The 26,114-nt window shown below is 42.3% G+C and overlaps 1 protein-coding gene across 2 annotated transcripts; it reads left to right on the top strand.

The window, feature by feature from the left end:
- fmr1 (fragile X messenger ribonucleoprotein 1) lies at nt 1–24,346 on the top strand. 2 transcript variants are annotated; one of them, XM_008279462.1, is made up of 15 exons: nt 1–417; nt 3,457–3,509; nt 3,625–3,718; nt 4,427–4,498; nt 5,258–5,406; nt 6,653–6,746; nt 6,936–7,052; nt 8,786–8,956; nt 9,074–9,152; nt 9,270–9,397; nt 9,545–9,631; nt 11,157–11,394; nt 11,870–12,070; nt 12,692–12,771; nt 16,515–24,346. In XM_008279462.1, the coding sequence occupies exons 1-15, from the start codon at nt 367–369 to the stop codon at nt 16,737–16,739; spliced, it is 1,839 nt and encodes a 612-aa protein (XP_008277684.1). In that variant the 5' UTR covers nt 1–366; the 3' UTR covers nt 16,740–24,346. The 2 variants fall into 2 exon arrangements, with proteins under 2 accessions (XP_008277684.1, XP_008277683.1); XM_008279461.1 differs by having other exon boundaries at nt 11,840–12,070.
- Nucleotides 24,347–26,114: the final 1,768 nt, after the last annotated feature.

The following is a 26,114-nucleotide window of genomic DNA, read 5'->3' as shown; positions in this document are numbered from 1 at the left end:
CGTCACATGGAGAGATGCAACCAGCAGTAGCTGCTCCACCACTAATCACACAACATTAACATAACTAGCTGCTACAGGCTAACCCGACTAGCTGCTGGTTTCGCTTTTTGATTTACCACACGTTCAGAATTGCACGTCTGCAAGCAACAAAAATTCCCAGAGAGTGCAAAACGGAAAGCGGCATTACGCGGTCACACAGTTGCCGTGGCCTCTTCTTGCATCCAGCTGGCAGGATATTTTGGCTAGCTAGCGAAGCCTCCGATAGAAAACTCTGCCTTGGCTAGCGTCAGGCTAGCCAGCTAGCTAGCTAGCTACTAACATCGCTAACGGTAGTTAGCTAGCTAGCGAGCTGTAGTAACTTGCGTCATGGAGGAACTAGTCGTGGAAGTACGGGGCACAAGTGGGGCCTTTTATAAGGTGAGTGGATGAGTTTAATTGAGCTTTTACACGTTTCGCTACCACACTGTGCTCAAACGTAAAGCCAGCTGACATGAAACGGTCTTACCGGGCTAGCTCAGCGACGTGTGCCTGAAATGTGCGGGCCTCAGTGCTTGTGTCCAGCCTCCACCGGGACATGGAGGCAGAAAACCTGTAAACAAAAGCTCCGGCTCCGCTGCTGCTCCAACCTCCGAGCTGCTGCCTAAATTAAACCAGCTAACTGGCGGTGATGTCGGTGTTGGAGCAGTGCAGCTGTAGCAGCCGTGTCGCTAGCGGTGATTGTGATCTAATGTTGTGTTGTGGAGTGATGATGGGCAGGAAGGTGGCTGCACATACACAGGTACCAAAACTCGGTCATGGCTTGTTGTTCTCCAACTAGTTTCGTTTCACGTGAACCGCAGCTAACTTGGGTGTCGAGCGATCGTGTAGCCTGGGTGTTTCCCCCCCAGGAGGGCAGGTGGTTTTGGGTCGATCGAGGCTCGCAGACGGTTCTGTTGGTTATTTGGGAGACAAGTGTCAACAAGTAGGATGAATGGAGCGAGTGGACAGAGAGCTGGTGGCTTAATTGGCCTTTTGTTTGTCAGGGGTAGAAGAAGTGCAGGAATACTTTAGGTAGTAACTTATTAACGCGGCAGGAAGACACGTGATCAAGGGGAAATTTCTGCGTTTGAAATGCTGCTTAATTACAAGTAATCACGTGTTTAGTGTTTGATTTGAGTAGAAGTGTGACCTGCTGGTTGGTCTGTGGGTTGGGAGTCTGGTATTTCCAGCTCTTGTGTTGCCATGCTTTAGGAAGGCAGTTGGAAAATAAGGAAGAAATTAGAGTAAGAAGGGAGGAAAGAAATAAAACTGATATTCATGTTGTTATTTTATGTTTACGTCATTGTAAATAGCAGCTCCAGTAGTGTGAGGATGAATTGTGATTGCCCTCTAATCACAATTTTTGTAATTGCAATTTAATTTGCTGCATATATTTTTTCAAATTCAAGCTTCAGTGTCTTCTAGAGTTAAATCATGTCACGGTGCAACAGTTTGACATCCACACTGGATTACAGCGTGAATTTAAAACACCACCAACCCACCAGTTTAAACCACATGCAATACACAACCTATGTCCTAAGCTACAGTGTTTGCAATTTGCTAATTGCATCGCTTGAAATTGTGAATATCTATTAATCGTTCTACTCTCATATATTGTCATCTTACCAAAAGCTTTGCGGCTGCCAGACTAACGTAAGGAACGGGATGAATGTGCAGCCCGGCCATCAGGAAACATTTCTGAGTTGTAATTAGTCTTTATTGAGCTCAGCTGTAGCCGTGGACGCACGAGACTCCTCCTGCTGCAGGCTGAAGCGTTTTAAAAGTATCTCAGTAGCATAAATAGTCCTGAATAAAATAAAAAATGCTCCTCTTTGGACTTCCCTTTGGCTTTTTAACAAGTTAAAGATGGCAGCATCAGCAGTGGATGTGCTCTAAGCGGGCCATGACACCGGCCAACAACAAATCATTTAATAGATGCAAATGGTATTGTTGGCATGCGGTTTGAATGGAAGGTTTTATTATCAAATTTTGGTTCAAAAGCAAACAATTAGATGAATTGCAGGAGGTTTGCTAGAGTGCATCCTAATAGGAAGAAAAGTTTTCATCTCAATTAATTGACTGGATTAATAAATGAGTGTAAGAAAACGTCAGAATTCCTTAATTCCAGCTGTTTAATGTGATTATTTTCTGGTTTCTTTACTCCTCTGTAAATGTAAACTGGGAAAACTGGTTTGGCTGTGGACAAACACAACATTTAAAGGTGACTTACTGGGCTTTGGGAAGAACCTGATCGCATTTTTACACCATTTTCTTACATTTTATAGACGAAACAACCAAGAAAATATTTGATTGATTCATAGAAAATCAATATATTTATCAGTTGCAGCCCTGCTAGACATTTATCTTGAACTATATGTGTAATAATGGTTATGTAGATACGTTTAATTCGTGTTTCCAGCTGCGACTACCAACAGGTTTAAGTCTTTCAGTCGATCACGAGGTCCTAAGTGTGTGGGTGTACATAGTTTTAGGGAGACGTAGATGTTTCTTTGACTGCTGCTGGTCAGTTTTGTGGGAAAAAAAGTAGATTTGCTGATGTTTTGGTCCAGAACGCTCATCTTGGTCATATTGTAGATCACATGCTTGATCACATAGATGTTTTTAAGTGATCCTGGAAAAGTGATGCCCACAATTCTGCCGCTGCAATCATGGTTATGATTTGTTGTTGTCGTTAATGTACATTTTAAGTGTAATTACTGCATTTGTCTGCCAAGTGACGGTAATAATGTGGCAGATGTTTCAATGTATTTCTACTGTAAAGCCCTTGAAGAAACTTGAGAGGAAATAAATATGTGAAACTGCTGTTTTTAAGTCGCAGTATCCGTTTTTATTCCTATAATACGACAACAATGCTCCTGTTAGAGTCACTGTAGTGTCTCATAATGACCTCTGTGCCTTACCTGCTCTGTTTAAACCTTTTTAAATCTTTTTCCAATGTAGCCTGGATGCTGCTTCTAAACTCTGAACCTCCTCCTTGAACTTTCATTCATAATCCTCGGCGCGGTCGCGGGTCACAGAGGTCCCGTTAGCACAGTTAAAAAGCTTTCTTGGAGTCTTTGGGGATTTTGAGAAGCTCTCCTTTTTTGCTTCGTTTCACCCATCGCTGACTGTTAGCTTGCCAGGCTAATGCAGCCCATGGGCTAGACTCGCCATCGCTCTCTTTCCCTTCTGGGCATCGCATGTCCTACTTGCAATACTTGACACACATGGGCTCAGACTGTGTGTACAACCGGAGGGAGACGGAGCCAAACCTGACTCAAGCTTCAACTCCAAAAAGAAAAAAAGCGATTTGGGATTGGGTCAAGCTTGAGTAGGAGAACTGTTTGCCTTGTACATGTGTGATGTCAGCGTCTTGACGTATAAGTAGCCTATTTTTATGGCACGTCAAACCTTGTTTCACTCGTGTGGTTCTTGCAGGCCTTTGTGAAGGACGTTCACGAGGGATCAGTCACCGTGGCGTTTGAAAACAAGTGAGTAACGTACATGCACGACAACGTCTAACATCCTGTAATGTGTCAGCTTTGGCTAATGATAAAGAAAAGAAATGCCTTTTTTTAAGAATATGTTTGTGTGTCTGTGTTCCAGCTGGCAGCCGGAGCGTCAGATCCCGTTCCAGGATGTGCGTTTTCCTCCTCCGACGGGGTTCTGCAAGGAGATCAACGAGAGCGATGAGGTCGAGGTGGGACCGGTTCACTGTTTTTCAGAATAGTTTCAGAAGATGAACACCGAGCGCGGTTGATTTAGGAAGCAAAGCCGCTGTAATTGGAGTGCAAGGGAAGGAATTGAAATTCAGGCATGTGGACACGAGGGGATCCTTCAGGCTTAGTGATCTTCAGTAAGCAACACATGCAGCTAATACGAGGTCAGGTTTGGTTTTAATGGGAGGCAAACTGTTGCTGCTTCGTGGTGCGGGTTGTTTGTTCACGTGGACCCGGCATAGTGAGGAAATGTTAATATGAAAACTTATTCATCATAGAAGACAATCAGGGATACTGTTCATACTTCAAATAGTTTGTTTTTTTTAACAGTATTCATTCTTTCTTCGTTACATTTTCCTCCATTTTTAAGATTATAAATGAATGTTCTTGTTTAAACAGAAATTGCATTCGCTCACCTCATCATAACCTTTTGATTTTCAGTTTTTCACACTAATTTCCTGCCGACAACTTTTCAAACACTTCTTAGATGTCCTAATTTTTACACGGATTAAATCAAAATAAGCACATGTCAGTGTATTTTTTGCAACAGATCTCTTTCTTTGCTTGTCCAGACCCAGTTTCTCTGTGCCAGATGCCTTGAATCATGTCAGCTTTGTGTAGTGAGTGGAGAGTTGTGTGAAATTTACTCTGTGTGTGTGTGTTTGTGTGTGTGTGTGTGTGTGTGTTAGGTATATTCCAGGGCGAACGACAAGGAGCCATGTGGGTGGTGGCTGGCCAAGGTTCGCATGGTCAAAGGAGAGGTAAGACCTAGTTTTTGGGGCACAAGTTATAAATACGCAGCGCGGGGCGGGGAATCAGTTATCAGTGGAATCAAAACATAACGAAGCCACAATACCACGACGTGTTGGCTTCTTCTACTGACTTAAATTTCCCTAAAATGCAGCCTTGACACCTGCTTCATTAGGATGCATCACTGTTGTACCTAATTTCCTTCATTAATGCTGCATTTAGCCAACATCCCACCGAGCATCATGTTTCACACTCCCCATAAAAATGTCAAACAGCCATAAAAAAAACCCTTTTTATCAGGCTCGGTGCAGATAATCAGCCTAAGTGTACCATCACTCCTCCGTCGAGTGACGCTGATGAAATGTGAGAGGGAGAGTTTGCTTCCCCAGTCCAAGGTCACACTTTTGCAATCCTGAACAAGATATTAATTGAGTGTGTAATTGAAGGATTGAATTCAGGCTAACCTGTCAGACGCGTCTCTGAGATGGGATTTTTTTTTTCTGCTGTTTCCCTCTTTTTCTGGCCTGGTTCGACTTTTTTTTTTCTCATCTACTTTTTATCTCTCCCTCTGTTTACTCACTGCTATAAGCATGCTCTGTCCAGAAAATGTTATTACCAAATATGTATTGATATGAACTGATAGATGACCTAGGAGGTAAACGAACAGCTTCATCAATAACATTCATAAACACATCAGATGCATTTTTTCCCCTGCTGCACATCTTGCTTTTTGCCTGAATATCTCCAACATATTCTCTCTGTGTTTCTAGTTTTACGTAATAGAGTACGCCGCCTGTGACGCTACGTTAAACGAGATAGTGACGCTGGAGCGGTTACGGCCGGTCAACCCCAACAAACCAGCCACCAAAACCACCTTCATCAAGATCAGACTGGATGTACCCGAGGATCTACGGCAGATGTGAGTTTAACGTGCACAGACGTCGTTTTGTAATATTTTTTTGACCAGTTAAAGCTGTTTTATGGGCTGGACTGGTTGAGCTGGTGACACATGTTCATGGGCTACAGTCCCCGATGCAGCGGCTGTGAGTTCGAATCCCTCTCATGACCCTTTGCTGCAATTCCTTCCCTCATTCTTCTCCCCCACTTTCCTGTCTGTCTCTCTCTCGACTCTCCTATACAATAAAGGCAAAAAGGCCAAAAAACAATAACTGTAAAGCTGTTTTATATGATTTTAAATTTTAAAATGTGTATCTGGACGGTTATTTTTCCTTTATAGATTTATGATTGTAACATTTTTTTTATTTTAGTTGACTTAATATATCTTAAATTGCACATTAGAATCATTTGACAATTAGGTGATATTGCACAGGGGTGTAGTCACTTCTGTATCTGGTTATTCATGAATGTTGCAGTCATGATTTTAACTGGAATTCAAGCAGTTGCATGCTGACACACATCTTACACGCCTGCAGCATCAGTAGACAGAGTCATGTTTTTGGTGGACATTCACGTCAAGATGTGCTACTAATTTTAGCTCATACTATCCCGGGCTTGTGAGTAACTATGTGGTTGTATTAATCAGTTATGAAGTTGTACTCAGACAGTCAAAAACACAGCTTGTGGATTTAAGAATGGATTTTTTGGCCACAGTTTTATAACTCCAGTTTCCACATCCGCTTGCTGTGACGCCTGCAAAGTTCAGACTCTGACTGTATGAACACTTTTGCACTTGACAAACTCAAAACTAACCACTGCCGCCCCCCAAACAAAAACAAAAGCAAACAAAAAAATATTTCTACTACCCCCCACACAGCCTGCTATTGGCATCAACGCCCTATCACACTTGAACTTGTTCTATGAGACTTTTCCAGATTGTTTTCTCCTGACGAGGTCCTTGCTTGTGTTGTATCCGCTCTCAGATGTACGTCGCTTTGGATAAAAGCGACTGCAAAATGAAACTGTAGAAATTGTAAATTGTAGAACTGTATGAGACTCAGTGTACGCATTTTAGTTGTACTAAAACCCAAAGTAAGGCCTTGTTGAAGCACCTTCACTTTACACAGCTGTGATAAATGTCAGGTACATGTGCACACGTTCACGAGTTGATCAGTCTGATCGTTGAGGAAGAACTGTTTAGGAAGGTTAGATTGACACAAACATCTTTTTTGGCTCCAGCGTAACACAAACTCTTCTATTCACTCCAGGTGCTCCAAGGAATCGGCACACAAAGACTTCAAAAAGGCTGTGGGAGCGTTCAGCGTCACCTACGACTCAGAGAAGAAGCAGCTGGTCATCCTGGTTCGTCAAACTGTTTTTTAAAACTTAATTACATTTTATACACATCATTGTATTCTCACCCTCTCATGGAGGGACTTTGATAAAAGTTAAAGTGTGCATGGTTTATAACAGCATCCCATCAGTGTGTGTGTGTTTATCCTTCATGAGTTATATCCTAAAGAGTGAAACGGACTCTGAATGTTCTCGCAGTCTGTAAATGAGGTCACAACAAAGCGGGCCAACATGATGAGTGACATGCACTTCAGGAGCCTCCGCACCAAACTGTCTCTCATGATGAGGAACGAAGAGGCCAGCAGACAACTGGAGGTAGGCAGCTGCACACACACACACACACACACACACACACACACACACACACACGCAGAAAATGATCATTTCATTTCATCATATACTTTATAAAACACTCAGTTATAAAATGCTTCACATATAGGATGAAATGAAATTAAGATGCAGGTTTTTATGATGTATGATACATAAAACACTTGACCTACATCACAAAACGGAAGGCATGCAGGGCGTGTTTAAAAGCAGGCTAACCTCTATAAATGGGTTTTTAACTCCACTGGGAAATAGAGAAGGCATTTCCAAACTTCAAGAGCTACCACTGCAAAACCCTGGATGTGACGTGGGAACATGGAGCCGCTAACAGGCCTCGATTAGCTGACGGCTAGAATAGTGGCTCAAACAGTTACATACGAGGCCTGCTGCGTAATCTTAGAAATGTTTTTGTGTTGTTAAATGACGGCTCATGAATTTGGCTAATGTCGAACCTACAACTAGTTTTTGTTCGCTGCTGAGCTGCTGTGTTTTGACCAGTTCAAGATAAAAACAGTGAGAGTAATCTAAACTGGAAAACATTAAGGTTCTAGACCAGTGGTCGGCAACCTGCGGCTCCAGAGCCACATGCAACTCTTTCATCCCTCTGCTGCGGCTCCTTGTGGCTTTGAAAAATAAATAATGTGTATTTTAATTTAACTGTATTTTATTTTAGTTCAGTAGGCTTTAAAGTCTAATTCTAAATTTGAAGATGTTTGTAAACTTGTAACATTAAAATAAAACGTGTTTGAATTTTTGGCGCTCAGAATATGCGTCACTGGCTAAATCTATGCTAAATCTGGCAACTTTCCAAATCCTCTTGGCGACTTTTTTTTGTCAAAAGCGACTAGCGACAAACCTAGCGACTCTTTCTTGTGTTTTGGAGACTCTGATGTGAAAACACGTATCATTCTGCAGTTACTATCGTCAGCGAGCAGCGGTGCTGCCGTGAGCTCCTCCCGTCCCAAAGCACTCACAGGCGGTCAACAGTCTGGTCAGCAGTCCCAGCTGCAGTCAGCAGGACAACCAGAATCATTATTACTTTGCTGCAGGTGGATAATTTAAGTTCGGCTTTTTATTTCCTAAAAACGAGGAGGACTCAAATAGACATTGAGTATTTTATTTTAAAATAACCTTCATCCCAGCGTCTTTTTTTGTTTTTTTTGGAGTTCAAAATGTTTTTGTTGCAGAAATAAAATGTTATTTTCTCTGTAGCAGTTCATTGATTTCAGAAATGCAACACTCTATAGTTTTTAATACACAGCATAAAGGTGAAAACCGATATATGCTATCAGTGTTATCTTCATTTTAGATGCCAAAAGGATTTTGTGGCTCCCGGCGTTTTCTTTTCCTTGGCAACGGGTCCAAATGGCTCTTTGAGTGTTTAAGGTTGCCGACCGCTGTTCGAGACGTTTTGTGTTGTGGGGTCATAGTGCAGGTTTGATAAAAGACAGAAGACTGAATGGGCTGAGTAACGGCACATTTAAAGTTTAGATGTTGGTCAGAAAGAATACCAAGATTCAGGACTGATCTCAATTAAACATGAACACGTGCACCTCAGTTTGGTCATAATGAGGCTTACAGACGGCTGCACTTGAGTGTGTTGGTATAATATGATCATTTGCAGTTAGGAATGATTAGAGTTTTTTATTTTTTCCTGATGTTTCCTGCTTGTTCTGTTGTGGCTTTTGTTTATGTTCTTTGTGTCGTGTGTCCCTCTTCAGAGTTCCAGACAGCTGGCGTCACGGTTTCACGAACAGTTTGCGGTTCGGGATGATTTGATGGGTTTGGCCATCGGAACTCACGGGGCCAACATTCAGCAAGCTCGCAAAGTCCCCGGAGTCACTAACATCGACTTGGACGAAGAGACGTGCACCTTCCACATATACGGAGAGGTAGGATGGCTTCACCGACGCACAGAGCAACTGATAGAAATGCACACTGGCCTGACTTGTAACTAGCACTTGTATCCGTCTACAGCCTCTGTATGTTTGTTTTGTTGTTCATCTCAGGACCAGGATGCTGTACGCATGGCCAGGAGTTTCCTGGAGTTTTCTGAAGATGTCATCAAAGTTCCCAGGAACTTAGTAGGTAAGAAAACCACTCAACTGAGATGATGACTCGTGCAGCAACGTGAGTTTATTTGAGGATTAGCCTGATTTTATGCCTTAGCAGACTGTGACTGATGATGTTTTTTTTCCCCTATAGGGAAGGTGATCGGCAAGAACGGCAAACTGATCCAGGAAGTGGTTGATAAGTCTGGTGTGGTGCGGGTTCGTATTGAGCCTGAGAATGACAAAAAGCCTTCTGCAGCGGCGGCAGCAGCAGCAGACGAGGTCAGTGGGGGATAGATTTGTCTCGTGTTGCAATAACACAAACAAGAAATCATCACAGTAGATATATATCGATGCCAGTTCTGGTGCACATCGTTCAACAAACAGGAGGATTAAAACTGTCTCTCATGTTCTGAACCTCTGTCACAGGGAATGGTGCCATTTGTGTTTGTGGGAACGAAGGAAAGCATCTCCAACGCTACAGTACTGCTAGACTACCACCTCAACTACCTGAAGGTTTGTGTCCTTACAGGATGTAAGATGATGCCTAGTTATGCCACCAGGTTGAGCCTTTTCCTGCTGTAGTGACCTGAGAAGGTGGTCACTAGTAGGAGTTTCATGTTGGGGCATTGTGGGAGTTTAGCTGGTAAAGAGCCACCATAAGAAAGTCTCCCGTGACACTTATTGCCCATCGGCTGTCTTTATTTTTAATTCCAGGGGAGCTGAAGCGTGCTATGACAGCGTAGCATCATTATAGTGGCTCTACAAATGATTTCTACTGATTTTAGCATTAATTTATCAGTTGTAAGGCTACCAGTTACAGGCTAAGAAAGTTGTTCAGATTTCTTGTGCCAGTCATTTTAATTATTGACCAACACTTGCTGGAGCCAAAACTGTTTGTCAGGGGGCAACCAAGAGAGATGAATAATGTACCTGCAGTGCGGCAATCAGGCAATCAACTTTTTTGACGTGTAGTTATGAGGCAAAAAGATTAAAAGTTCTTGTCTTATTCTTTATTTGGATCCCCATTAGCTTCCACAGGGTGACTGCTAGTGTTCCTGGGATCCATTCACAAAACAACATTAAAAATACATCAATTTAAAATCACAGAACATCAGTGAGACGACATGATTTAATATCAGCCCAAAGTTAAGACAAGAAAAGTTTTGAAAGAAAACAATCAAACTGTCACAGACTCACAGCACCGAGTAAAGAAAATAAAATTCACAAAAAAAAGTTCCAGAACTGCCACAACAAAATTTACATGTGATTGATCGATTTGAGAATTGTCTGAGAACAGCTAAAAGTAATTACCGCTGATGCACGGTGAAGGAGGGTTAGAAGGTCTTGGATGTCTGCGATAACACGTATAGTAATTTTAAAGTATTCAGATGCTGTTTTAAATATCAATTAACATTCTTTGAAGAGTTTAGATAAGCTCAACTAAAGTGCCTCAAATGTTTGCACTACTATGTGTGTATTATATCATAAAAGCAGTCGTATAGTCCAGTTAGAATGACTGAATACTTCACAGCTACTAGTGTCTGGACCAGAAAGGATTATTTTGTTGTTGTTGTTTTTAAGATGATCCAGACCGTTTTAGAAAGGAGGACAAACATGTTTCCTGATTTGACAAACATATGGTAGTTGTAGAACTACAACAGAACCTGAGACACACTGGCTGTAAATAATACTTATTATTATCCTCTACTTAGAAAGTCCACAGGTGCCTAAATAGTAGCCATTAGTCTAAAAGTATTGGTATACGATGTCATGATTATGTCTGCGTTTTATCATTTGTCACTTTTACTTGACTGGAAATCAGAAGCAGGCGTCAGATGGAGCAGATAAACTGTATCCAGGGTTAATGGAGCATCATCCAAGCAGACAGACACGAGTCATGCAGCTGTGAATATGTATTCAGTCATTCAACCTTTACGTAAATCCAGCTTTCGATTGTTTTGCGAGTTCTTTCCAGTTGCTGAGTTTCTGACTAAGTTGCTCCTCAAAGCTTAACATTGTCGCTCCTCCTCGTCCACAGGAGGTGGACCAGCTGCGTCTGGAGCGCCTTCAGATCGACGAGCAGCTGAGACAGATAGGAGGTGGAGGCGGAGGAGGCGGGACGGGGCCCAGAAACCCCAAAGACAAAACCTACGTGTTCGACAACGGCATGGGGCTGGGCATGGGCAGAGGAGCTGGAGGCGGAGGAGGGAAGCCCTACGCTGGAGGAGGACGAGGAGGACGAGGCCGGAGAGGCGGAGGAGCAGCTTTTGCCTCAGGTGTGATAAACTTCCTCAAAAACAACAAGAAAATTAATTAACACTTGTTTAAATCAATTCTATTCGTCTGTTTACAGTCCTGAGCTCTGGGGAGATTAATGATAAACTCAGAGCTCGAGAGCTTATAAAGACGTCAGGTTAAGTTTTGTCATTGGTTTGGATGTTAGAGGCCCAATGACGAAGCATGAGAGCCGATTTTCTGGCTTAGATTGATGCTATTTTCAGGCCATATTTGATTAACGGTAATCACTTCACTTTTTGTGCACAGTGGCCCCATTACACGGTGAAATAAGGCTGTCTGACGTTTTAAAGGAAAGCACACGAGACAGCCAGCTAGTACGAGGCCATGAGCGCCGAACAGAGGCGCCCCTTCCCCGCCGACGGCTTCATTATACGGCAAAACAATTACTCAAAGGTTAATTCCTGCGTTGTCTCCCCGTGGCAGCTGAAATGAGGTTTGTGCTCGGTCCCCCAGGCACCAACTCGGAGGCATCCAACGCCTCAGAAACGGAGTCGGACCACAGAGACGAGCTCAGCGATTGGTCGCTGGCCCCGACCGAAGAGCTGATGACGGGAGGCGGGACTCTGCCCAGACGGACAGATGGGAGGAAGAGGGCAGGTGGCGGAGGACCGAGGGGACGAGGAGGGAGAGGAAGAGGAGGAGGAGGATACAAAGGTAGCTAGTAATTATCATTGGCTGTCTTTGAGTCTGTTGTCATTGAGGACTTTCCTCACCCGTATTTGTGGAACATCGTCGGCTGCCCGACGCCGTCAGGAGGCAAATATTATCAGTGGAGAAGCCTGATAAACTTTCTCCTAATCGGCTACCCAACCGTTCTCCTATTATTGTTTTTCTACCATTTGACTGGAGATTAAGTTAATTGTAAAGATAACGAACAGAAATTATCTTTACTCAAGTTTTAAAAAAGAAAAAAAACGAGAGAGAAGAAAGAGAAAGAAATTAGTGTGTAGCGACTCGAAATAAATAACAATTTGAGATGCTTTTCATCAAATTATAGCCCCAAGAACGGGAATGAATCAAATAATGAGATCTCTGCAGACTCTTTGCAAATAAATTCTCATTACGAGTGTTGCCTTTTCAACAAGATCTACATTTATATTGAAAAAACAATTTCCGCTGACATTAAACTAATTATGATGCACATAAATTTCACCCTCTTTTGTAAGCTGCTGCCTGCCAAACACACTTAAAAGGGACCGTTTAAGGTTTTGGCAACGCGATGGTGACACAGCAGGTTGTGATTCCACGTTGACGAGCTGCTTTGTCCCGATTCAGGCGACGACATGCAGTGGAGCGAGCCAAGACCTCGTCATGTCAGAGACCCCAAGACAAGAGTGCAGGAAGACACCCTACAGGTAACAAACACGCCCGTTCATTCCTAGAATCATCTTCACTGTTTTGAATCCCACTGTCTTGGAAAGACTTCTGGCCAAGAGTCGCTTGTTTTAAAAATGAAAATATGTGCCACCAGGAAAGTGATATAAACACCCACAGACGTCTTCTATCTGATCTGGGCTTCTATTTACCGATTTATCTCCAAGTAGGCGCTCAGTCGTAACCTGCCAAAAAACTCTCGGTGACACATGTTTGGTCCTAATTTTAGAGCGTCTGTCATCGACTTTATTAACCGAGTACATGACTCCGGTCTCTGGCAGTATTCAGGAGATTCAGAGGCGGTGCAGACACAGTCCATAGAAGGACAGATGTTTTAGATCACTTGATGACAGCAGGTTTTGTGGAATAATGATTTGGAATGAGCTTGCGTGACAAACGAGACCACACATGCTGTCTCCGCTAGAATCAGACTATTTCTGCAATTAGGATTTCATCAATGGTTTGAACTCCGATTGTTTCTATTCTGATGTGTATTTACTTTTTATGTCTTTTTTTTTTAGTCTGTAGTTTATTATATTGTCATTAGTTTATATCAGAAACGTCCTAATCGAGTTTCTTTAGATTTGGACTAAAGGCGGGGCTCATGTGGTAGAGCAGGTTGTCCACTAATCGCAAGGTTGGTGGTTCAATCCCCGGCCCCTCCACAGCTGAAGTGTCCTTGGGCAAGACACTGAACCCAGAAGTTGCTCCCGATGGCAAACAGGCACCTTGCATGGCAACTCTGTCGCCATTGGTGTATGAATGTGATCTACTCTCAAAAATGTACGTCACTTTGGATAAAAGCATCTGATTTAGTAGATTCTGGTGGTCAAAGATCAACAAAAGGCACCTTTTTGGTTGTTAATCTTCACCATAAATCAGGAGGAAAAGGTTAGATTGTGATTTCACATTTTTTCAGATGCACGATTGGTGACCGTCGTCTTGGGTGCCACTTTGAAACTGTGCCGGTTGTTTTGTGTGCGGCCACTTTGAGGATGTGGTTGAAGCATCCACGTTTTGCAGTAGCGTTGATATTTGAAGCACTGTCTACTGTCATGGCTACAGTTTTGTGTTCTGAATCTACTTTATTCGCAAATGCGTACAAGGAAACTGCAACTTGACTTGTCGGTGACTAATTCTAGTTAAGTTACGCACCGAGCTGGTCAGCGTTTCCAAAAAACTCTGCTGTGCACGTGGTGTATTGACTACTACTGAAGCCATCGTTGGCATTGTGTTAATGGTTGAGGCTGTGTGTTTTTGTTTATGACACCTACTGCACCACATGGGCAGTTTTAAGTAGTTGGCAGATGTTTACATGTTTCGATTTGTGTCCATGTAAGATGTTGAACTCCACGTTTGTAGCTGAGGTCCAAATAAAGTTTAAGTTTAAGGATGGGTGTGAGAGTCGGCGTGATGGCGGCTGTTGTGGTCTCCCCAGAAGATGTTCTCCAGTTTGTCTATATGAAGTCTATAGTGCTGCCTTCTTCATGTCGGTTTTCCGACTCTTTGACACTCGCACACACCTCAGCTGTCAGCGTTGTCACACTCTTGTTCTCTGAGTTACGACTACATTTAGTTGTCGCTTAACTTTCTGCTTATTTCTTTATTCTGATGTTAAATGATAAATATGGGTACGGATCCCATCTGATGTCCCGGTTCATCAGTGATCAGGCTTTTAACCAAACTGTGTGCAACAACAGCAGTCATATAAGTTTACTCAGTGTAAAACTGTGCCACGCCGTTGACTCAGAGCGTAACATCAATCTGAGGCTGTCACGTTGTGTGATGAAGGAGGATTTCAGCACTGAACTCCTGATTCACTTCTGATTCCAGATTTGATTTGTTTAAGTCTGGATGCTTCGCTAACAGTCAGATCAGATGAATACCAAAGTTGCGTAAAGCGTGTCTCTAGAAACTGAAGTGTGCATCGTAGGCTGAACACACTTTCATCCTCTAAGACTGAGGGGTTTTTGGTCAGTATTTTAAAATGTAGAAAACAGTTAACCAAGAATATTAAGAGACCATTCACAAACTACAGCTGGTCCAAAACGCAGCAGCCCAACTCCTCAGGTCCAGATGTTCGTGACCCCATTCTTCTGGCAGCTTCACCGCCGGTCGCTGTAATCTCCACGACAATTACATCTGGTGAACTTCAGTAGCTCCTCAGGAGTCATGGGGTCCAGTGTTGTAACTGGCTCAGACCCATGCACCCCTAATGTCCATCCATAGTCACTGGGCTTCAGAGACCTGCTCTGCAGAAGGATCCAGTCCTGGTCTGCAGGTAGGCTCAGAGTGAATGCTGTGCAGCTTTACCTTCTGTTAGAGGTAGAGTCTCTGGTTTGATCACTCCTGCCGCTGCCTTACTTGAGAACAAGTTGTACCAAATGTCACCCAGTGTAGTATCTGGTCCATGATGAATGTGCTGGATGATCACAGAACCAGCCTGAATCACTGCCTCCTTTATTATTTTTAATATATTTACTATGATGACAATAATGATGATGATGATGATGATTATCATTATTATTTGTAATAGCAGTGTTATCATTATTACCTGTCAGATAGAGTTGTTCCTTAAGAACATTTGGTACAACTTGTTCTCAAGGAAGGCGGCGGCAGGAGTGATCAAACCAGAGACTCTACCTCTAGCAGAAGGTGCAGCTGCTCAGCACTCACTCTGCAGACCAGGACTGGATCCTTGTACAGAGCAGGTCTCTGAAGTCCAGTGACTGTGGATGGACATCAGGTGTGCATGGGTCTGAGCCAGTTCCAACACGAGACCCCATGGCTCCTGAGGAGCTACTGAAGGTCACCAGATGTAATTGTCGTGGAGATTGCAGCTGCCAGAAGAATGGGGTCACCAGCATCTGGGGCTGTGGAGTCTGTAAAGGCATCACATGTAGAAACTGCTGTCATGATGTTGTTGAGTCTGAAGAAGACATCGACAACGACTCTAGAAGTTTCTGACATGTGAATGAGAAATAACTGAGTGTTATATGAGTATGTGAAATAAAAGCTGCTGTGAATGTAAATGTAAAGGGAGTGTCTGAACAATGGAGTGTTTGTGGTGAAATATAAATGTTAACAATCAACTCATGAATCATGAACAAACCCTGATCTGACCCCTCATGAGTTACTTCAGGCCAATCGTTTATCTCACTTGAGCAGGTTTTTCAGGGTTTCCACAGAAGTTGAAATTCAACATTTTAAAACATGTTATTACACCTTTACAAACATATTAGTGAAGTAACTGTTTGGTAGCAATTCAGTTAACAGATAGCCTGATAGCTGCAGACAGCCAGCTAGCTAGCACTGAATAAAGTAGAACCCACACTCTGTTCACTGGACTTCTGAGGCGTCACATCTTGTAGCAGGAGATCACAGAGTCTGCCTTTTCTTTTCTTTCCAGCCTGTCCCTCTCGTAAATGCTCTTTCTCTGCATTGAGTGTGACGTAGCCGGAGTCACGACGGCCCTGTAAACTGCAGCTGGTCCACGTAGACTGTAATTACTCGCGCCACAGTTTACAGGACTGTCGTGACTCAGTGCAGCCAATATAGGCAGCTATCTGTGTCACTTTATAACTTAAAGTGTGGGCATTTCACACGTCATGTGATCTGGGACGCTGCTGTTGGACCGAACATTTCCCAGAATCCCACAGCGTACAAGAGGCTCGTAGCTGTACATCGCGGTGCCCAGACTCAATTTCTTTCCTTTTCCCTACAGATCCGTGTGGATGGAAACAACGAGCGCAGCGTGCAGCACTCCTCAAGCGGCCGAGGAGGAGGCGGAGGCGGAGGAGGAGGAGGAGGAGGGCCTTCCTCATCCCAGGGTGGCATCAACGCCGGCGGCGAGGGCCAGAACCGCCACCACCATCAGAGACCCATCAGAGACCGAGGGATGAAGAAGGACAAACAGGACGCTCCTGCGCTGGTGAACGGAGTGTCGTAGACGCACCACTGGAGGACCTTCTCATTTAGACACACACTCATCCAGAAAACACACACACACACTCACACACACACACACACACACACACACACACACACACAGGCAACTCATCATAAACCATCGTAGAGTCTCAGTCTGGCTTTTTTTTTTTTTCTTTCTCTCTGTCTTTTGTCAAACACAAGAATACACATATTTCCATCAGCATGGAAGCGTTTAGTGACGTCTTAGACCAGAGGTGATCGGGTATCTGCTGGTCTGGTCTGGTTTGTTCTCCACTGGTGTTGTGTCTCCTGTTCTTCTCTGGAGTAAAACTACTTTTTTTTTTTTTTTTTTTTTGGACAAAAAAAGGAAAAGAAGAGGAGAGATTTGACTAAAGCTCGTCTCTCAAAGAAGCATTAAAAACCCCAACGTGCTCCTTTTCTCATTTTTTTCCCCACGTTTTCTTCCTACTGCCCCATTTAGACGAAAAGAAAAAAAAGGAAAGAATCAAGGAAATCATTGGTTGAATTACAGCTGCTCGGGAAGGCAGGATCAAACATCCTTCTGTTGTTCTTCAGCCGCACACTTTACATATATTTTTTACCGAAAATGGGGACGATCTGAAAGCACAGTTTCAGGAGGCGGCTTCAGTGTTTTCCACTGGTTGAGAATTTATTTTTGGTGGTCGTAAAGCTCCAAATTTCAACGCTTCGTAGTCAACACAGAATCACATTTGTAGGATGAATGTGCAGATCAGAGAGTCTCTTGTGAGGAATTGGCTCCGTTTTCATAGAGATTGTTAAATTCCAAAATACAGGGATATTTTAATGTCACCCAGATAAGTTGTGGGGAACATGCATCGCTGTGGGAACAAGATGTTTGTAGAGGGCACTTTATGGATTTTTTTTTTTGAAAATTAAAAAGCCTCCATGTTTCAGAATGAACTCCGAGCAGCTCCTAAACCAAGCTCTCATCCTTTTACCATTGAAGTCATGTGTGTGTTTCGTTACCTGTTGCCTAGATATTGTAATCCTCCTCCAGTCTCTTCAGCTGTCAGAGGCGTAAATTAAAAAACAAACAAACGGAGAGACATAAATCTGAGGCACTTTGATACGAATAAACTGTTAAAAAAAATGTTTAAAAAAAGCAAATATAGACACATCAGCTACTCCCGAGAGCGTCTGTCAGGGTACAACATGTCATGAACTGCTGTCCTTTTTAAAAAAAAAACAAACGAAGCCTGTCGATGAGCAGAAACGCTTCGATCACACTTCTTATCAAACACCTTTACTACACAGAGCAGTCTTTTACCTGCACCGGACCTCCTGCGTCACAAAACCCCTCATTTATCCCGTCGGCAGGATTCAGCACCCAACACCAGACTTTCATCAGTGAGGGCTGTCAACTAGTTTACTTCGGCTACTTCCACCTACTTACATTCACCAGAGCAGATTTTTGGGGGTTAACGGTTGCTTTCAGACAAACAGGATGCATGTAGAGCAGCTAACTCCTGTCACCTGAGTTCTTCTCTAATTTATGAAAATCTTTGTATTTAACGTTTTTTTTTTTGTTTTTGTTTTTGCCTTTAGGAAACCTCTTTTAACTATAACTGTAGAGGAGTGTTTACTTATACCTTGACAAAATAAAAATTTGGTCTAAGTTTTATTCTGGTTCCTGGTTTTCCAACTTATTGCCAAGCTGGTAAATATTTTGTCTATGATTTTTTTTTTTTGCTTTATCCTTTGCTGGTTGTAAAAAAAAAAATCAGTTACAACAGATAGCGTGAACGACTTTGTGTACTTGCTAAGTTTAGTGAAACCTTTCCTCAACCACAGTCATGGAGCTGCAGTCTGTCGGTTCGTTGCACTGCTTTGCTATCTTTGTGCCTTGGATTTATGCTCCTCCATTTCTGTGAACCTTCTACTCCGTCTGTTCAGCTCCCGATCCGTTTAGGACGCCGTGTAGACGGTGCGATTCGGAGGCGTACGTCTACAAATTCTGCATTTTCCTCTTAAGAGCAGGTCCAGTCTTCTGGTCCTGCGCTCGTCTCCGCAAATAAAAAAGAGGATTTGACAGTCCCGCCTTCAAATAGCTGAACGTGAGCTCGTCTAACCAGCGCAGGCGTCAAGACAACAAAGGAACGAGACGAAACACAAACGGCGTCGTTGACTTCAAGCTCTTATCTTGAGGTGTTTGACGCCTCGGTGGATATTCTGTGTGGAGAGATGCTTGTTGTCGTTGAAATAGAGAGAAACTCCCAAACTGTCCTAAATTCAGAGCGACGTAGATGGCCTAGCGTAGAGAGTAAATGTGGATTTATGGTGAAACAGAAGCTGATGTTTGGGTTAGTAAAAAGAGTAAAAACCTGGAAGTTACTGTAAAACAATATTTAAAAAAAAAAAAAAAAAAAGGATCTCAAGGTTTCTCTGAGCATTCGTAGGCAGCGTTTTATTAAAATACCGTATTACATCTCATCATCAGATGTGTTGTATCTGGACTAACAGGTTAGATGTGAGCTTTATTCTTACTTTTCTTTATTCTGGTGTTCCTGTAACACGGGACTTCTTCTGGAATAATCAAGTTAGAACACGAATTTCTCTTTTCGTTTGCTTTTAAAGGAATATTTTTGACATTTTGGAGGAATACACTTAATTACATTCTTGAAAAAGGTTCAGTAAGACGATTGATATCCTCGTTTGTGCACACTTAATGTGAAGCTAGAGCAAACGGGCAATTAGCTTAGCTTAGCTTAACTTAGCTTAGCCTAGCTCAGCTGAAGACTCCCACCAGGTAGCCTGACTTTTCTAGGTTTACCTCTAAGTGTTTTCAATGTTGTTTCTCACCATTCATTTGAATCCTCCAGTTTGATTCCTGTCTAACTGAACCTTTACTGTATTCTCCTGCTCTCTCTCCACTGTTACTGTCTTTTTAAAAACCTTTTATAGGCAAAAATGGCATTAAAAAAAACAACAAAATAATTATAAATGACACCAACCGATGGCATCCTCCTTGTCTGCGATGGTTTAATGGTCCCAGACTGAAAAATGAGCGCCACCAGAGTCACGGTGGATGAACATCAATTTGCTCGTTTTCTTTTAAAATCCAGTTAAACTTTGTGCTACATTTAATGGCAAACTAATTAGAGATGAATGTAGTGTTGGTCGTCTTGATTAAGTCTTGACAAGGAAATGAAAAAAAAGCGTGTTTCCCAAAATGTCAACCAGAACTTTCTTCATTTAGGGTCATCGGTTAGTTGTTAAATAAGTTTACAGTAGGTTGGAGCAACTTTTAGACACAATAACAAAGCTTGTGAGTTTTAAATATGATGTAGGCTGATTCATTATTGCTGCGAATGCTCAGGGAAACCTCACCCACATTCTGCGTGACATGTGCCTTTAATTGTGGCTAGTTTCACAACCTAGACATGTAAATCAGGGATGACGAGACGTTGATAACGGAGCAGACGGGTGAAGACGAGTGGGTTTCCTGGTGCGACACTACGAGCTCCACCTGGGTCGTCACTGACAACGCTGAGCATCTCTGAGCTTCCTCTAAAGTCGGGCGTTTATCGGCAGCGTCAGGAAGCCGCCGTCTTCGCCTCGCCTGCTCCTTCTTGCACACTGACGGTGTTGTATCCTTGTACAGTGGACAGACATCAAGCCTGTAGCTCCCGACCTGGTTCAACTGATCTGTGAAGTCACTTTTGTAGTTCGTGACCTCCAGAGGGGGGATTCCTCCACGTGTGCACCCCTTTTTTTAATCTGACTCAGCGTAACTTTATTCTTTATCCTCTCCAAGACGTGAAAGCAGCTGAAGTGATTGCAGAGGTTGAGCCAGGTCTTTTCTTTACCAGAGATCAGTGTACTTTTCTAGTCTTGCGATGCATGTACGTCTTTATTTTGACATTCAGTAGATTTGGACAAAAGAAAAGACGCCTATAAGTTTGTTTTTTTTTAAATCAGTGTTACTTCGTCTCATTTGACTTGATTTGGGTCAGTGATGAGCTGATGAACGTCACCTTAGAGTCAGCGACGAACTTTCACCTTTTAGGACACGTCACAGAGTAAGGAATCGCATTACAGGCTGTTTTTTTCTTCTTTTTTTTTTTCCAAAAAGTATTATGGGTGTCAACTTTCTCTATCACTAACCTGTTAGGACCTTTTGCTTTCACTTGCTGTTCCCACTGCAGCCTGATTTATTTATCATTCTGTGCAGTGCATCGACAAACAAGTGACGGTAACCTCTATATTGTCAATAGAGCATCAACAGTATGGAGTTGCTTTGTATTGTAAAAAAAAAAAACACAATGGAAAAACAAAAAAAAAACAGAAGGGAGGGAGGGCGGCATAATGTATATAATGATGTCATTATTTGTCTGAGAAAAGATTTGTACTATTGTTTCCAATGTGCACTTATCCTGATCTTTTCTTTCTTTTTATTTTATTTTTTTTGCTGTTTAATATTAGTTAAAAATGCTAGAGCTCTTGATAATAAACTTAAAGATGTGTGGAAAAATAGCATCCTCCATAGCAGGACTGAGTCCCACACAGCTGTCAGTGGTAATGAGATGTCCATAGTGCTGCAGAACTTGAAAAATAACAAGAAGGGTGAGTTTGTTTACCTGACAGGGAAAATCCACCCCGACCTGAATGAGTCACTGAAACCGAATTCTGACTGAATTTAGATCTTTTGGTTTTCTGGTTAATATCATTTAGCGATGAAATGCATCCGATATATGCACCGGGGCTTAAAGTGATAGTCCATCCAAAATATGTTATTTATTACACCTTATAATAAGTTTGGTTCTAATATAATAATATATTTTATAATATCCACAGATGCAGTTTTTTTGTGGATATTTTCTGTTGCTGTGAAATCTTACAGAGGCCCAGCCATCTTTAGCCCATTTATTGCTTTTTGCTTAACAATGTGTGACCTTTGACTTTTCATGGGTTGTCAACTATATCTCATGGTCTTCCTCGGCTCATGAAGTTTTCTTACTTGCTGCGTAAAACTGTAAAAAGAAGTTTTTTTTTTTGTGGTCATGTTGAGGAATAAACAGCGAAAAAAAAAAAAAAAAAACATAGCTCAGAAAATAAGCTAGCAAAAGGACTTGTAGTTGAAATGTTTTTATGTCAGAGTTTGGGTGGAGCGTTATTTTAAGCCGAAACCCACCAAATTATTGTGTGTAGGTAAAGTTTACGAAAGATAATTTGAGAAATGTGCTCAAATTTCACAAGAGAAACCAATTTTAAGCTCGTGTCTGTGCGCTAACAGCTGGGAGACAGCTAGCTTAGCTTCGCTTAAAAACTGAAAACACAGCGCTAGCTGTGTCTAAAGTTTAAAAATACACCTACAACACCTCTTACGCTTGTTTTTTTAATCTTCAAAAACTAAAATATAAAAAAAAAAGGTGTGGTAATTATTGCTTTTAGGTGTTTATACAACATCAGACTTGACCGTTAGCCACGCTAGCTGTTGTCCTACCGTCAGTCTTTTTGCTAAGCTAAGCTAGCTGCCTCCAGCAAAAGAAACAAACATATTGGTCTATCTTCTCGCATGTACCAGCTTTGGGATAAGTTTGCCTCCTACAGTAACTGAAGTAACCTTTGTGAGTAATATTCTACGGTGGAGTTTCCCTTTAATTTGAAGCCGGTAAACTCGTCTGGCACATTGGTTCCTGAACTCGTCGTGTACAAAGACCCGAATCATTTTAACCCAGCTTCTGTTTGTGAGTCACCACAGTGATGATTAATAGGTGTTTCATTTAGATTCCCTTAACCTCTTATTATTCTTCTTTTCTTTATGACTGGTATAAAGTTTTTTTTTTTTCTTTGACAAGGTTGAGACAGGACGGTGCTGGAGGCGAGACTTTGCTCCCAAACGCCAGTTACCCTTGAACTGACAGAAACAAACCTTGTACATGCATTTGGGAGGTAATAACAAGACTTTGAGGCTCCAGAAGAGTCTACGAAGGTCCTACGTTCACATCGGCTCTGTTGTGTCACGCCACAGATGATGAAACTCTTACGGCTGTGCTTCAACCTGCTTGTCGGTGTTTCTTATTGTGCCTCCTAACACCAGGTTCAGAGTAGATGGTGGCAAAGAAACCGAAGTTTGGACGAAAATAATGGCTTTTTCATGCTTTGGTTGGATTTTCAGGGGGGCGTTACGGACAAACCGTAACGCTGAGCCAAGGCTTGTACTATAACGGTAAATGTACATTTTTTAAAAAACAGATAAGAGAGGACTGTTGCATGCTGACCAGTTGGGGTCACTGAAGAAATGGTGCTAAGGAAGCATTTACTTGCGAATCTCCTATAACTTACTGGTTGTGACATTGTTACCCACTTCTGCTGTTTTCTAGTGACCTGCCATGGAAACGACCGACTTTAAGACGAGCACCGTCGCGATCATGGCAGAAAAATAAGGCGTCCTAGCATCTCTGTCTGGTATCTCGCCGTTGGGGAACACTGGAAGGAAATAGGGTTGGAAACGTTTCTTTAGAAGCAGGTTTGGGAACCATTTGGGATCCCAAACCAAAGTTTAAGACAAGAAACGGTGCACATTTTGATTAATCCTGGCAGTACAAGGAGTCATATGGGGTACCTTCTATTGTTTATAGAAGGGGATCCCAAATGGCACCATGTTTTGAAGATGTGCTGTTCTTTGGATGCAGCTTCTGTTTTTGCGACTCCCCAGTACATTGGAACAGAAATATTTGGATTGAACTTGAGGTTTGTCTGACTTTCTGCTCGAGAAATTCGCGGTCGTCTTCTTTATTGTGAATGGACTGTTAAAATGGAGTGAAAATCCCGACTGGCGGCAGCGTAATTTAAGGTTGTGAGAATATAAAACATAGTTGAAGGGTTTTATTCTCACAAAACGTTGCTCTGTCGATGGTGTTTTCCTTCTAGCTGCGAGATGGTAGCTGCGTTTTATTGATATTCGACTGTAATGTTTGTCCTGACCGACATGCTGCTCTAATGTTCTGGAGGAAATGTTTAAATGTGCGTTTGCCAGACAGTTCCGATGACCGATTTAACCAGTTCTTCAAATAACAACTCAGTGTTATCTTAGAAAAGTCCGGACCCAACCTCGTCCACAAACCTTGATTTTTGACTTGACGTACCTGAAGACGTGCTCTCCAAACACGACGATAGCGCAGAAAGAATCGTCGGGGAGTCCCAATCCAATAAGCACTGGACCGTTTTGCATCCCTCTTTCTCGAAGCATTTAGTCACGTCGGGGTTGCAGGATGGTTCATCAGAAAAGATGACCCAAAAGTTCTTGTTGTCGTTGCTCACCAGTCCACAGCAGACATCAGCAGACCTTTTTTTTGTTTTTGCAGAATGTATATAATATCAACGAATACTAACTATACACATTGTGGGCTGTTCGACAATAGAGTGCCAGAAAGTGAAGACACGCAGAGAATCTGTAGATACTTAAACCAGGGTAGTCAAAAAAGCTGTAAAACCTTGTGTGCACTTTTGGGCATTTTATTTTTTGTTTTCTTTTGTACATACTACTAGCATTTAAGATGTTTGGGTTGACATGTCTGGTTATAGTGCAATATATTTTGTATGCAAGCGGTTTCAATAAATAAAGGTTGATCTTCCTCCGTTAGCTGCGACTGATTTTTTTTCCCCCTTTAATTTTGCAGGGCGGAAAATGTAAAAGCTAGACGAAGGGTTCTTGTGAAGCGTGAAGGCAAGTACGAGCTTTTTCAAAAAAAATTCTCATTAGCAGCATCCTGAAAGGTAACTTTATAGTTGTGTGGTTGTTTTCAGCGATTGAAGAAATGTTCCCCGTTGATGGCTGTCAAACTTTGTACCACCGTCATTTGTAAACCTTCCTCAGAGTTTCTTTTCTGTCTGGAGCTTTAGAAACTTTTCCTTCAGCTTTACATATTGTGTTGCCTGCTCTCAATGCTTCATTCAGTGTGGCTATAGAATAGATATTTCCTCTGACCTGTGCCACTTTTTTTGTAAAGCATAAAAACATTCTATTCTACACATTATTACCAGAATATTCAAGCAATATTCTGTTGAGTTTTCACACAAAAGCCATTCAATGCATCCGGGAGACAAAGCCAGACATTCAGTTGAAGTCCTGTTTCTGACCAATTGACCTGAAAGTGTAGGATTTACAGGATCTATTATCAAAGATAGCTCGATGAAAGACTCATAGCTGAGTTTTAATTGGTGCGCCTTAACATTCAAAAGGACAAAAACGGAACAAGTTGTTTCGCTTAGAACGAGTCTTTTAAACCAAACACTGGCTCCAGATCGGAGCTTTTATGCATTGAACTGGCTTTTTCTTTACATGCTTGTCTGTGAAGGTTCTCAGTCATCCAGGTCATGGTTGTTCTCGTAGTTTAATCGTAGCAACTGGACTTGCTTGAGTTTCCATTGACACTTGAGATACTTGAGACTTCAAGTAGATAGAAGTATCTGGAACTTCCAACTGGTCAGTCAGACCTGATGAAGCCTCTTGGACGAGAGGTGAAACGTCTTCAAGAAACTCAAGCAAGTCCAGTTGTTAGGATTAAACTACGAGAATAACTCCTACGTACTTGTAGCGTTTCAGTTGGTTGCAATCTGTCACTTCACCACTAGATGTGTTTAAGTCCCACACAGTGGCTCTTTAATTCTTACCTTCCCTTCAACAACACTTTTAGAATACTACGCAACTTTAGCTGCTCAATGGTCCAACATGCTTCTAACACTGTGTCTTTGTCCCTCAGTGCTGGACAGGTAGTGTATCATGGATTTATCTGAGCTTTTTTATTGCAAACATCTCCTATAAACAAGCTTGACGAGAGCAGTAACGCTGCAGAACATTAAACAACAAGCTGAGAGATCCAAGCTGTAAAAATGCACAACGATACTGTGAAATGAACGGTGGGTAGAATTAGCATAACATGGGTTTAAAAAAAAAAAAGGCACCGGCCCACATCAAACACACCCTAAATGGCTTATGTTCAACAGAAGCACGGTAAATCATAAATGCTAGAATGCTAAGGCTGGATTGAGCGTCTTGTTTCATAACAAGACGAAACAAGTTGAAAATGTAGGTACAGTCGTGACTCGATAATCCGACACTAAATGTAAAACCTTCTTTCATGTCGGATAGCAAGGCTGTCGGATTGTCAAGACGGAGGTCGAAATACAAGGAGGGCTTGATGCTTGATGGCTCATTTGTTGTTGTTTATAGTTGTTATAATAACTAGTAGGGCTGGTCTGAATAGTACTTCCTGGTCTCTGGATATTCAGGCCCAATTGATGATGAATATCCGAACATTTGGCGCGGTCGGGGGACACTTCCACCCCGGGGCTGGAACGCAGAGGCAGTACTTGGCTGCTGATGCCAGTTTAGGATAGAGGTCACAGT

This window comes from Stegastes partitus, unplaced genomic scaffold (assembly GCF_000690725.1).
Source record: "Stegastes partitus isolate 25-593 unplaced genomic scaffold, Stegastes_partitus-1.0.2 Scaffold160, whole genome shotgun sequence".
In the NCBI taxonomy this organism is placed as follows: Eukaryota; Metazoa; Chordata; class Actinopteri; family Pomacentridae; genus Stegastes; species Stegastes partitus.
Note: the sequence above shows the minus strand (reverse complement) of the source record. Positions and strands in the feature narration are given on the sequence as shown.

What these genes read in the sequence shown, in the direction of transcription:
- fmr1 (XM_008279461.1), top strand. Translation starts at nt 367, where the DNA reads ATGGAGGAACTAGTCGTGGAAGTACGGGGCACAAGTGGGGCCTTTTAT. An exon ending in AGAAGCAGCTGGTCATCCTG is followed by an intron (nt 6,747 to 6,935) that starts GTTCGTCAAACT and finishes ATGTTCTCGCAG; the next exon opens with TCTGTAAATGAGGTCACAAC. An exon ending in CCTTCCACATATACGGAGAG is followed by an intron (nt 8,957 to 9,073) that starts GTAGGATGGCTT and finishes TGTTCATCTCAG; the next exon opens with GACCAGGATGCTGTACGCAT.